At 43.0% G+C, this 13,449-nt stretch overlaps 1 protein-coding gene across 1 annotated transcript; it reads right to left on the bottom strand.

Annotated features, from left to right (window-relative positions):
- Window positions 1-11,116: 11,116 nt before the first annotated feature.
- LOC130485144 (gap junction beta-6 protein-like) lies at window positions 11,117-12,212 on the bottom strand. Its single transcript, XM_056858258.1, has one exon. It carries the CDS (start codon window positions 12,192-12,194, stop codon window positions 11,403-11,405), a length of 792 nt encoding a protein of 263 aa, XP_056714236.1. The 5' UTR covers window positions 12,195-12,212; the 3' UTR covers window positions 11,117-11,402.
- Window positions 12,213-13,449: the final 1,237 nt, after the last annotated feature.

The following is a 13,449-nucleotide window of genomic DNA, read 5'->3' on the forward strand; positions in this document are numbered from 1 at the left end:
CACCAATATCATGTAGAGTGTAGTTAGGGTACCATCTTATATTGTTTTGTATTAGCTAGATTAGGTTATGGTTTTAATTATGTGTTTTAAATTGTACTTATATATATATTTATGTTTTTATGTTGTAAGCCGCCCTGAGCTCTGTTCGCAAGGAAAGGCCGGTGTATAATTAAAATAAAATAAAAATAAAATAAATGGTTGAGTGAGGTTTGAATAAGTTAATTTGGTATGTGGTGCCACATTCTAACACTAGATGGCAGTAGCACTGCTTCTTAAGGGCTTAGTATGTGGCCCTGGCTGCCCAGGCAGCTGGAACAAAAGGAAAGTCTTATTGCTGCATTCCAGCTGCACAAAGGGAGTTTACAGATGACAATATGATTTGGACATAGCCGGTTCTTAATAGGCTGAAAGCTGGGTGAGGCAATAATGAGACGAATGTTTAGTCATCGTGGAGTGGAGGCTCTGATTGAAATCATTCCAGCATGCCACTAAAATATGTAATTTTTTAAAAAAAGTATGTCCACAATGTACAAAGAACTTGGGATGGGTAAAAGGAAAGGTGCTGTATATATGCTAGCGGTTGAAACCCCACAAGGCTGTAGTACAGATAGACTTGGATTTGTAAATCTGGGCTCCTACCCCATAGGCTGTGGCAGCATCTGTGTCATCACTCTCAACACAACAGAAGCGCTGACACAGTGGCTGAATCATTTATCACCGCAGTCTGCAGTGCACATTACCCGGGGTGTTTGGACAAGCTTGCACGTATGATGTAAAACAACTGCCAGGCCTTGTGTCTGGACTCACATTCCTTTGCAGGGTAAAGGCCCTGCATAAAACCCTTAACTATTAATGCTTAATAAAAACCCTTTAAGTATTAATGCTTCAGCTGGACACCAGACGTAGGCAGGTCTGCACAACTTGTGAAGCACTGCACTGAATACAGCCCACAAACCCTGATTTTTTCTTCTTTTTTGCTGCCTGCTCTAGAGTACAAAGAACCCCATGTCGCAGAGTGGTAAGCTGCAGTACTGCAGTCCAAGCTCTGCTCACGACCTGAGTTTGATCCCAATGGAAGCTGGTTTCAGGTAGCTGGCTCAAGGTTGATTCAGCCTTCCAGCCTTCCGAGGTCAAACGAGTACCCAGCTTACTGGGGGTAAAGGGGAGATGACTGGGGAAGGCATTGGCAAAACACCCCGTAAAACAAAGTCTGCCTAGTAAACGTCGGGATGTGACGTCACCCCATGGGTCAGGAATGACCCAGTGCTTGCACAGGGGACCTTTACCTTTCCCTAGAGTACAAATGCTTGGCAGGAGCACAATATATTATAGTGAGTGGTCTGTGTTCATCTTGGTAGGTCAGAAACTTAAATGCTAAGGATGACTCTGTCTGAAGTTAGTGGTAGGAATTATGAGAGTGTGCAGTGATGAAGGTTATATTCCTTTTACAGGAGTGATATGGTGCCTTGGATCCTCATGCTGACTTTGCGCCTGCCACATTCCAGAGCGGTCCTGCTTTTTGCCTCCTTTGTTGTGTGGTTGTGTGGGTGGAACTGCAAATGCTTTGGCACGGCACAGGGAAGCCTTCAGGATTCAGATAGATGCATGTGCGATCCCTGTGAGGGAGGGGGAATACCTGTGCAGACTTGCACTCAGGTGAGCTACAGCTAGACCAGATTGTGCACTATTGTAGCACCACTTTGGACTAATCCTGTGGAAACATTCGGCAAGAAACTGCAGATCAAACGAACTGGATGATTTCCTCAGTGTAGAAAGACTATTTGGGCAACCCTTGAACCCACTCTCCTTGCTGTAAGCGGACTTAGTCAGGAGAGGAAATAAAGGTTGCGGCATTCTCATGTTTCTTGACTTTCAAGACCTGCTTGTTGCTTGTGTATAATTTTGATGGGTGTGGAAGTAATTGACCTTGATTCCCCTGGCAGAAGGTAAACTGACGTAAATCTGGGAACCCCACACATTGTTCAAGTGAGTTTCTTGAAGTCATGAGAGCTGCACTAGGTGCAATCAAGGTCAAGTTCAAATGGTAAATTGTAGTGCTTAGTTTGGGGTTGAGGAACACATCTGGGAACAGCTGGATGTGAGCCCAGGAAATAGCAGGAACGTTCCCCCGTAGGGCTCCTGTGGAAAACCAGCTGTACAATTACACGGTTACTGCTGTTGGGTGGCCATCTTTGTTAAACTGATTGCGTGTTCATAGTTAAGTTTATGTTCTCTCTGTGGAAACTGTATAGAAAATTTACCAGCAGACTTGGGTCTGAGATTAGTATTCTGCCAGGAAGCATGTTTGGCGGAAAAGAAGGTAGTATACAGACTGATTCTGAAACATGGGCACAGGGAGCTGCGAATTCTTAGCTGAAGCTGGCCAAAATGGAGGCAACAGTTATTCTGTTTTGGTGTCTAATGCAGGATAAGGGGTTTTACTGCCTGCTGCAGGAGTCTATTGTTTCCAATTTGCTCTGTTTTTATACCTATGAATAAAACCAAGATTACAAAGGCAACTTACATCTTCAATGCTCTCTTGTACCCAAGGGAATGTTAACCCAGTAATACTACTAGGGTTACCAGGTCCCTCTTGGCAATCGGCGGGAGGTTTTTGGGGTGGAGCCTGAGGAGGGTGGGGTTTGGGAGGGGAGGGAGTTAAATGCCATAGAGTCCAATTGCCAAAGAGGCCATTTTCTCCAGGTGATCTGATCTCTATCAGCTGGAGATCAGTTGTAATACCAGATCTGCCGCAACCTGGAGGTTGGCAACCCTAAATACTACCCCTGAACTTCTCACTGCTTAAGGAAGTGGAGAAAGCTTAATTGTAGCTTTATTCAAATATATGAGTTGTCTCCAACAAAGTTCAAGTTTTCCTCCTTCCTTTGCATCCCCAAAAAGTCACTCCTGAGGGCCTAGGACACTCAAGAATGGTGCACAACATGGACAGGGTGTTCAGTGGGAGGGCGGGGGGTGTTGTTGGAAATCAACCAGAAATCCTTTCCTATAGTGCAAGTTGCCCTTGGGATCCCGCCCAATATCCTCAGGATCGCAGCATAAGAGAAACCAAAGTTGTGAACGCACACTGACTTCGGTTCTTGTAGGTTATCCGGGCTGTGTGACTGTGGTCTTGATATTTTCTTTCCTGACGTTTCGCCAGCAGCTATGGCAGGCATCTTCAGAGAAGTAACACTGAAGGACAGTGTCTCTCAGTGTCAAGTGTGTAGGAAGAGTAATATATAAGACAGCAGCTGGCGAAACGTCAGGAAAGAAAATACCAAGACCACGGTCACATAGCCCAGATAACCTACAAGAACCGATGAACTCTGACGGTGAAAGCCTTCGACAATATTTTACACACTGACTTCTTTATTACAAACAACCTTTACAAAGTGCATGTGAGCTGAAAAGTTTCACTTTTTTCTCCAAACAAAATTAAAAAGGGGTTGAATGTGAATTATTAATTATTTGTGATTTTGCTTTCCTTCCGAAGCTTAATATAAGTTTGATGGAGTTGTAAGTAGTTCTCATAGTGCTAAATGGCTGCATCTTGACAACTATGGACACAAAAGAACATCTTTCTTTCACAGATTAGAAATTTTAAAAGCCATAAGAAAAATAAATTCATATGGTGATGTAGTAGTGTAAGTATATTTGCTTATATGCCCAAGAATCAGTGCATTCATAATTGAAAATGGTCATAAATATGGTTGCCAACCTCCAGGTACTAGCTGAAGGTCCTCTATTACGACTGAACTCCAGCCAATAGAGATCAGTTCACCTGAAGAAAATGGCCACTTTGGCAATTGGACTGTATGGCATTGAAGTCCCTCCCCTCCCCAAACCCCACTCAACTCAGCCTCTGCCCAAAACCTCCTGCCAGTGGCACAGAGGGACCTGGCGACCCTATTCATACAACACTGTGTAACTATTGCAAGATATTGAACTACTAACATGGTGAAAACTGTATCACTTCTCAGCTTTTTTGGCAAAGATCAACTGTGTAGGAGATGATGGGGTTATCTCTGGTTGCAGGGATTGTCAAATTATGGACTGGACCAGTCCCTATGTCCGTTATGACACTCCATTAGCAGTTGCTTTTAGAAGGTTATAGGAGGTTATCATTTAACAATGATACATTAAATGCTGTCTTCCACTTCTCCCCCTTCCACATAATTTGATCATCAGTTATACACTAGGAGTTGCATAATGAGGGTTGGAACCAATCAGTTTTTCTGGTGGTGAAAAAAGGAAGAGAGGTCCACTCGGATACTTGAGATGATGGATGGGACCACCATGGGCAAAAGCCATGCAGGACAAGGACTGTAGTAAGGAGGAGAAATGGGTAAGATTGTGTCAAAAAGCTGGCTGGCTCCAATCCTGAGTAATTACTAGATTTTAGCTTCCATCTGAGAGATTCTAGTCAGACTTTCAGTTGTACCGGCTTGCATTCTTCACGGATATTAGCATCTGCACTCTGCCACCCTGTTTATTAAAAGTTGGGACCATTAGATCAATGTGATTCCATGATATTTTCTAATTCGATTTTCTAATTTGCTGTCACAAAAAGGGCCATACAAGGAGGAAAGGAAGTTGGCCCAAGATGTTTTGTCATCCCAAGTGGCTGCACCTATAGCCTGAGCAGTACGCTTCATAGTCCACTGCAATGTAACAGAGCAGGGGTCCCCAACCTTTTTGAGCCAGTGGGCACCTTTGGAATTCTGACAGTGTGGTGGGCGCAGCCACAAAATGGCTGCTGCAGGAAGTGGAGCCAGCCACAAAATGACTGCCACAGCTTACCTTTAGCCACACAGTGGAGATCCTTGTGCTGTGCTGGCTGCTGCGGCCAAAGGTACCTTTTTTTTTAAAAAAAAAAATCTGCACAGCCACTAAAATCTCCAATGGCCAATCGGAAGCCTTGCTGGGCAAAATCCCTACCTGATTCCTGCCAACTTTCTAAAAACACTTGTCAGTCACCAGGAAAAGGTATTGGTGGCAGAGGTCTTGGGTTTTGCGCAGATTCAATGGTGCCCATAAAAATATTGCTTCCTTGGGCAATTGCATTTAGGTAACTTGTTCAGAAGGGCAGGGAGCAAAGCTATCTAGCTATGAATCAGAGAGGCACAAAAAGAAATGCATGTAGAATTCCATAATGAAGCAACGCACAACTATTAATCAAGATTTGCTTAATTTGGTTTTGTTTTCATGCATGGGTTCTAACACATCACCATGCTCAAAGGCATTATCTTTCTCCTTTATTATTACATCTCCCAATGTTCTAAGGCTTAGCCCTGGCAGTGAAACAGATTTTAGAATTTAAATTCTGGTTAAGAATAACCCTTAGGGAAACTTTCTGCCTTCTTCCAATGTGTATGGGGCTAACTTGCTTAAACAATTTGGGTATGCTTTACAAATCCACCACCCCCATCTTAAGTTGCACTTCAAGTATAATATGCATGCATCTTCTCTTGTTCCTTATTATTTTAAATCATGTTTGTGTGTGATATAATAAGATCTGGGTACAGCTGCCCCCGCTGTGCAAGCAGCCGTGAGTGGGATGGAGGCACATAGGGATGGCATTCACATGCCCCGTCCCCACTCAGCTTGCTGTTGGTGCCGCTCCTCCGCACCCCATTCTTCCCTGTTGGGAAAACACCCATTGTAAGAGAGGAGGTTTTTCTTTGCTCTGGCTTAACAGGGAAAGATCCAGGAGCCATGCCCAGAAAGCCCCAAATAAAGTGGGGACATTTGCATCCCTCCTGAGGAAAAAATCTCTGTGTGAAAACAGCCACTGTGATAGATTTTGACCTGTGATGTAATCATCGCAACCAATTTCACACTCATTTTTTATTCCAGATACCATGTTGGTTCTAGTTTTCCATATAGGCATGACAGGTTCATGCCCTCAGCAAGATGAGTGTTCCTATGTATGCAGTGGAAAAGTAGGCCCATGCTTCTGCACCACACATAGAAGGTAAGAGCTCTATATGTGTTAACACATCTGGCCCCAGTATGTATGCTCCTTCCCTTGAAAAGAGGTGAAGATTATGTGCCAATCTGCCTAAAGGGGTCTGGACAATTACATTACTTGGTGAGAGTTGTAGAAGTAGTATGTGAGTATTGAACAGAAAGTAGCATAGATACTAGAGAATGAAAATAAGAAACCCTTGGCAATTTGCTTTAAGTTTCAGTTATGGGATCCTGGGAACTTCTAGAGCCATGAACCTTTGAGCTGCTTCTAACATGGCTTTGAGTCATCCAAGTGTTCTTGTAACTTCATAGGACAGATCTTTTCATGCATCTGCTAAGACAGAAGTATGTCAAGAATCTGGGAGCAGTTCACTACACCTGTGCCTGACGTGTAGCAATCCTTCCCACATTATCATTTTCCCTGCAGAAGCAACTTGTGTGAGCAATTCCATGAGGGAAAACAGTAACTGAAGCAGACCTGATCAGCTAGATCAGTGGTTCCCAAACCTTTCGGGCCACCGCTCCCTTGGTTCCACAAACTCAACCCCAGTGCCCCCTACCCTATCCAACAATACACTTGAAGGGGCCCACCTTTAGCGCCCCCTTATTGCTGCCCCCTTGCCTCTTAGTGCCCCCTTAGGTAATCCCTCCCCAGGGGGTGGTACTTCCCACTTCGGGAATCACTGAGCTAGATTCTGGCTATAGCCATTTTTCTGCAGAAATACTGTGCAAAGTGTCAGATTCTATAATTAAACTATGCCCAAGTCTGGTTGCTGAAGTGTGAAGTTTTTATTGTCATTGACTTAATGTTAGTTTAATCAAGTTACTGGAGATGGTTGTTGTCACTCCCACTGAAGGACTCCTTGCACAGTTCATAAGAAGAGCCCTGCAGGATTAGACCAGTGATCCATCAAAACCAGCGTCCAGTTCCACTGAGTGGTCAACCAGATGCCCTGGGGGATCCAACACATAGGGCATAGAGGCTAAGGCCTTCCCCCTGATGTTGTTGCCTTCACAGGTATTCAGAAGTTTATTTCCTCTGAAAGCAGAGGTTCTATGTCACAATGACAGGCAGCCACTGATTGCCTTGTCTGTCTAATCCTCTTTTAAAGCCATCTAAGGGCCAAACTCCTCTTTACATCTTCTTTGGGGTCGCCACAGGGACTTGTAGCCATATGACAACTGCAGGCTCCCTAGGAGCATTCCATTTATAATCATTGCAGGGGCCCAATTCTGATCAGGACTGCAGAGGAAGGGGAGGAGGGGCTCCTGCCTTCATCTGCATGATTTTTCTGATCTGAAATGGTGCCGGGGGTCATATTCTACAACGTGGAGCTGTGGTGGGTGTGTTCCAGACCACAGTCTCAGTTCAAGCAGGGTCTCAAAGCCTGGTCATCCCCACATGAAAACTTTGTGTGCATACCCCTAGGACACGCTCCACAATCTTCTGTGATATACAAGGGTTCCATGGCTGGTGTGCCAATATAGAAGCTTCCCCGAAATCACTGCTTCAGATGAACATCTTGTACTGTGGTGACCTGGGGAAGTTGCTTCAGGCAGGTTTTTTGGGGTGCCTACTTTTAATCTTGCCTACTGCCACCCTCCTATCACGCTGCTGTCTGTCTGCTGTTCAACCCCTGCCTCTACCCAAGAGCCAGAGGTGATAATTTTCCTTACCTCCTTACTCTTCCAAACCTCTTTCAAAATACTGCAGCTAGTTGCACACACCAGTTCCCAAACCTTTGCAAGGTTCCTTCTTCTTGCAAGAGTTTAGCCACCATTTCTGGTTCCCTGTTACCGGGGCAACCAAAATGGTAGCAAACCTCTCACAAGAGGAAATTGTCTTGGAAGCGTTTGGGAAGTCCTACAGGACATGTGCAGCTTGCTATGCAGTTGAAGAGGTAAGGGTTGCCTGGAGTGGCATCAGCTGTAGCAAGCGGCACTGCTGAGACGGGCAAGAGGTGGCAGTTACTGCAGCGGCGGGGAGGGTGGGCACTGGGCAGGTAGGCAGGCAGGCAGGGCCAATGAGGCAGAGTGGGCCATTTCTACTGCTATTTCTGTCTCTGGCAGCGAAAGATCTTGAGCAACCATGGCTTCTGCTACTCTGAACGTTTAAAATTTTGCTTTATATCATACCAGTGTGTTGAATTCTCTCAATGTTAATATATTTTACTCGTTGAAGAATGAATGTGCACACACCTTGCCTTTCAAAAGGAAAGGAGGGCCGATAATTGCAGCTGGCTCACAATCATGTAAAAAGAGGAGCCAATACTACATGCCAGGGAAAGGACAAAGAAAAATGCATAAAATGGAAGGGAGATCCAAGCATGCTACCCTGAGCTCTTTGGAGGAAGGGCAGGACAAAAATGTGTTAGGACAAGCTAGATCCCTCTTCAAACATCAGATTTTAAAGTGTTTTCCCTATCGTCTCAGTATTCAGGAAGGAAACAAACACCGCTGGGCCACATTCATACAGTTAAAGAACAACCGGGCCAGTAGTTAAACGGAATAACTGCAAAAGTAAATATTAAACTGGAGAGACAACCCCCACTTTTTGTTTTAAGCTGTATTTCTGTTGAGACATCCTTTCCTATTCTGGTAATGACGGCTTAGATTTTCCCCTTTAGGGTCACTCTTGGGGTAATATTAGGGAGCCATGTGCCCTGACCTGGATAGCCCAGGTTAGCCCAATCTCATCTGATCTTGGAAGCTAAGCTGGGTCAGCCCTGGTTAGTATTTGGATGGGAGACCACCAAGGAATTACCAGGGTTGCTATTCAGAGCCAGGCAATGGCAAACCACCTCTGAATGTCTCTTGCCATGGAAACCCTACGGGGTAACTGTAAGTCAGCAGCGACTTGACAGGAAAAAAAAGGACATTGTGCTGTCATAAACGGTGGCATAATCAAAGCATACATTTTGAGGATGACAGGGAATCTAGCTTTTTTTTTTAATTGTGAGAACTGTAACCCCTGATGGCAGAAAAGGGGGAGGGGATGGAATCTACTTTTTCCAGATACCAACTGGTACTGCTTCAAATGAAGTTCTGATGCATTTCTGCCCTGTGAATCTTGCTATTTATGCTTCCTCAACCATAAAGGAGGACTGTTCAGCCATTTGGGAATTTCTTTCTTCCACTCCAACATAAAAACTGGAGAAAGCTAGATGTGACTTGCATAGGGAAGACTCAGAATTCTTGGATACCTTTTAGAAGAGGCCGAGTAACTTGATATCAGCAATAGTTAGTGAATAGCAAGTTTGAACTAATCCATCTCTGAATTATGTTTTAGCTTACGTCATGTCCCCTAGAGCTTTGGATGATGTACAGGAGGCATTTATTTATCATGCTTACTACAAAGGCTTCTCTTTTTGTGTCCAAAAATGGGTAATAAAAAGTGTTGCTTGTTACCTGAACCATTCTGTTACACCTGGCAGTAATCCTGAAACTATCAGTAGGAAGGATCCTCTTGCACCGGCCAGAAAAACAAGTGCTGCTGGGAGGTTGCAATCCCCAGGGGAGAACACCATGGCAAGGAGTAGACAAATCTTGCCCAGTAGTGACTCAACAAATGGGTGTCACCTGAGGCTACAGCCCCCAGCCACCCACCTGCCACTGCCTAGGAGCCAAAGCACACAACACTTGTTCTTTTTTCATTCCTCAGGCATCTTTAATCACAGTGCAGGAAGCCGTGCATTCCTAATAGGGATTCCCAAACTTCTGGGGTGGGGGTTGAGACAGAGGTAGTGATGACGATGATGGCAAGGCTGTGGTGACGCAGGTTGCCTCCCCAAATCCACCACTGGAGGCCTCCACGTTCTCTCACCATAAGGCTGGCTATATTATCTTGGCATCCATTTAAGCCAAGGGAAAAACAAACACTTAGAACTCTGTGATAAAACTCTTAACTTGGGTAAAGGAGGCAATAAATTCAAGAACATAAAGAGATAAGAACATGTTTAGATCAGACATAAAGATATGTCAATGTCCTATTTTCAGTAGTGTGCACCGAGATGCTACTAGGCAATCCATGAGGAGGGCATAAAGGTAACACCTTTCCCCATTGTTTGTCCTCCTCAAGTGGTATCTAGAGGTATACTGTGTCTGAAAATGGAGGTTTGGTTTAGCTGCCCTGGTTAATTGCCTTTAATAGAACTATCCTCAATGAACTTACCTAAGCCCCCTTTTAAAGCCAAAAAACATGGCTATTGCTATCTTGTGGCAGGTAATTCCATAAATTAATTATGCATATGGTGAAGGATGCATAATTTTGTCTGTTCACCTTTTCTGTTGGGGAAGGTGCACCAACCCCTTTACAGACAGGGATTTATTTTTCTTCTGGTTTTCTCAGAGGCTGCAACACTTTGTCAGTGGGGCTCTTTTGATTCATGCTGCTCTGGTGAGCTCCACTCAATGATTTGAATCCAAGTACGGTAAGAGGACCTTGCTTCGTACTGGTTTCAGTTCCAAGGCTGCTCTCCTGTGCAAGACAATAACTAAATGAGATCAAAGGTCATTTTGGCTTCTTATAGAGACACGGACATATGACCTACTTAAACTTTAGTTCTATGCCTTTTTCCTGCCCTTTGCTCTCCAAATGAGTGCAGCTAAAATTTGTTCTACTGCTTTAAAGAATATATTAAACTCAAAGCATTTTAAAAGTATTTTTCTTTTATTTGAAATAAAGTGCTGTAGAATTTGGTTCATAGTGGCTGAGAGAAGCTGCTTCTCATTACTTTCAACTAGCTGCCCAACCAACAATTTCTCTACCATTGTAGACTGGAAATGGCAACCTAAAAACTCAGAAAAGACATTGAGATCTTCTACAGTACATGAAACCAGTGCACAACTCATTAAAAATGAGTATCATTAGTTGTTTTTAATACACATGATTTTAACTGGCAGTATGTAGAACAGAGTATTTTATTTACAACAAGTATACATTTAAAATTATTCACCTCCAACATAATTAAAAGGAAAACATTACCATTCATATTTGTTTTTCAGAAAATATTAATAAAAAAGACACTACTCATTCATACATAAAAATACTTTAATTATATGCAAGTTCACAGGTAAAAACTGCTACCACTGTAATACTAATAGTACCTATTCCAGAAGACAGCCAATTCCCTTCCCTTTAGCTTTAAGATCTATCTCAGCATGAAGGCACTAAAAATATCAACTTCTAACAAATCAAAGTTGATTTTATAAGAATATGCATGAGATTATGTATTTCTTTAATACTCGATATATTCTTACGCTGTCCTTGACCTTTTAAAAATATAGCACGTGCCTAATTCAAACATGATGTAACGTTCATGTTTATTCCATTTAAATTACTGCATAGTTAAGTTTAATCGCTTTCATGGGCAGCCTACGAATATGGCCATTTATTTCTTCCATATTGTATGCATGGTAGACTTGTGGTCATCTTAGCTGCTTGGAAATCCTGTTACTGTATTCTGGCAGCTGTCAGATATGAGCTCATTCATTTCATTTTGTTTACTTTCTTCTTTGTTCTCATGGTTGGGATGATGCCCGGTGGCTGCTGCTCTTCTAGACCTTCTAATACAAAACTTTGCCACCAAATAACCAAACTCGGTTACATTTAATATAATGCAAATGGCAGACACTGAGATCATGAAAATGGTGAAGACAGTCTTCTCAGTGGGTCGGGAAACAAAACAGTCCACTACATTGGGACAAGGCCAAGCTCTGCATTGGAGTAGGCGAGGCATGTGGTACCCATGATACATGTAGTAAAACACATACATGAAGGAAGCTTCAAAGATCAGCCTGAACAAGATGCTGGTTGTGTATGTCCACCAGAGAGGGCCCTCAATACGAAATCTTTGTCTTCTTATTTCGTCCAAGTCCTTATATTCACATTTTCCCTCTTTCTTTATGAACTTCTTTTTCTTTCCATGTCTTCTGTATGCCACGTGCATGGCTACCAAGAGAGCAGGAGTAGAGACAAAAATGAGCTGAAGAGCCCAGAGTCTGATGTGAGAAATGGGGAAAAAGTGATCATAGCAGACATTTTTACACCCTGGCTGCAGAGTGTTGCAGACAAAATCATCCTGCTCATCACCCCAGACTTCCTCTGCAGCAACAACAAGGATCATAATACGGAAGATGAATAGGACAGTCAGCCAGATCTTTCCAATACTGGTGGAATGTTTGTTTACACCTCCTAAAATGGCCTGAAGCGATCCCCAGTCCATTGTGTCGTTTGAGTCCTTTGACCTATTAAGGAAAAAACATTGTGCCAAAATAATTAGGTTATGGAACAGAGACATTTTGTAAAGCAAAATATATTAGCACTGTGAGAAATCTTTATGAGGTGAAGGATAAGAACATAAAAAGAGCCCTGCTGGACCAGACCAGTGGTCAATCTAGTCCACCATCCCGTCTCACAGAGTGGCCAACCAATTAACGTGGAGGGCCAACAACTGGGCAGAGAGGCTGAGAGGTCCCCTGATGTTGCCTCCTGGCACTGGTATTCAGAGGTTTACTGCCTCTGAATGTGGAGGTTCCCTTTAGTGACCATGGCTAGTAGCCACTCATATACCTTATGAATCTGTCCAATCCTCTTTTAAAGCCATCTACACCTGTAGCCATCACTATATTTTCTGGTAGCAAATTCTAATTTTAATCATTTGTTGAGTAGAGAAGTATTTCCTTTTGTCCATCCTGAATCTACTACCCATAAACTTCACTGGATACCCTCAAGTTCTTTCCCACATATAGTGTTATAAACCTCTATCATGTCCCTTTTCTAAACTGAAAAGTCCCAGACTCTTCAGCCTTTCCTTGTAGGAAAGGTGTTCCAGCTTCTTAATCATCTAAGTTGCCCTCTTCTGTACGTTTTCCTTTTTGAAATACAGTAACCAGAACTGTACATGGTATTGCAAATGAGGCCATACCATAGATCTATACAGGGCCATTATAATATTGGCTGTTTTATTATCAGTCCCTTTCTTAATAATCCCCAGCATAGAGCTTTCGCTGCTGTGGCACACTTAATGGAACAAAACGAAGATACCACTACATCAGAAGATGAGGCATATTGCTGCCAGCAGGGCTGCCAGGGAAACTATTAATAGTTTAGATAGATACTCAACATTTCACTGGGACAGAAAGAATATTCGAAATCTCATTGTTCCTGCCTTCTTTCTATAAGCAAGTGGAGTGCACAAAGGCTCTTGGGTAAAACAGACTAAAATTTCCTGGAAAGATAGGGTGTTTTCATGGAAATTTTTCTTTATAGATTTGTGGTCAAATATTCCTGTTCCAGGGGAAATTTTCTATTTGGCAACTTTGCATGGAAATAACATGAAATTAATGGTTTATTTCTATTAAAAACACACTTAAGTCTACCAAAGCAGTAAATCCATTTATTATGAATAAGTCATGTAAAATGTATTGTTGCCTACTGGGATTTCATCTCTAAAAAACAACAACAAATAACCATGGACC

The sequence above is a fragment of the Euleptes europaea genome, chromosome 12 (assembly GCF_029931775.1).
Source record: "Euleptes europaea isolate rEulEur1 chromosome 12, rEulEur1.hap1, whole genome shotgun sequence".
Classification (NCBI taxonomy): Eukaryota; Metazoa; Chordata; class Lepidosauria; order Squamata; family Sphaerodactylidae; genus Euleptes; species Euleptes europaea.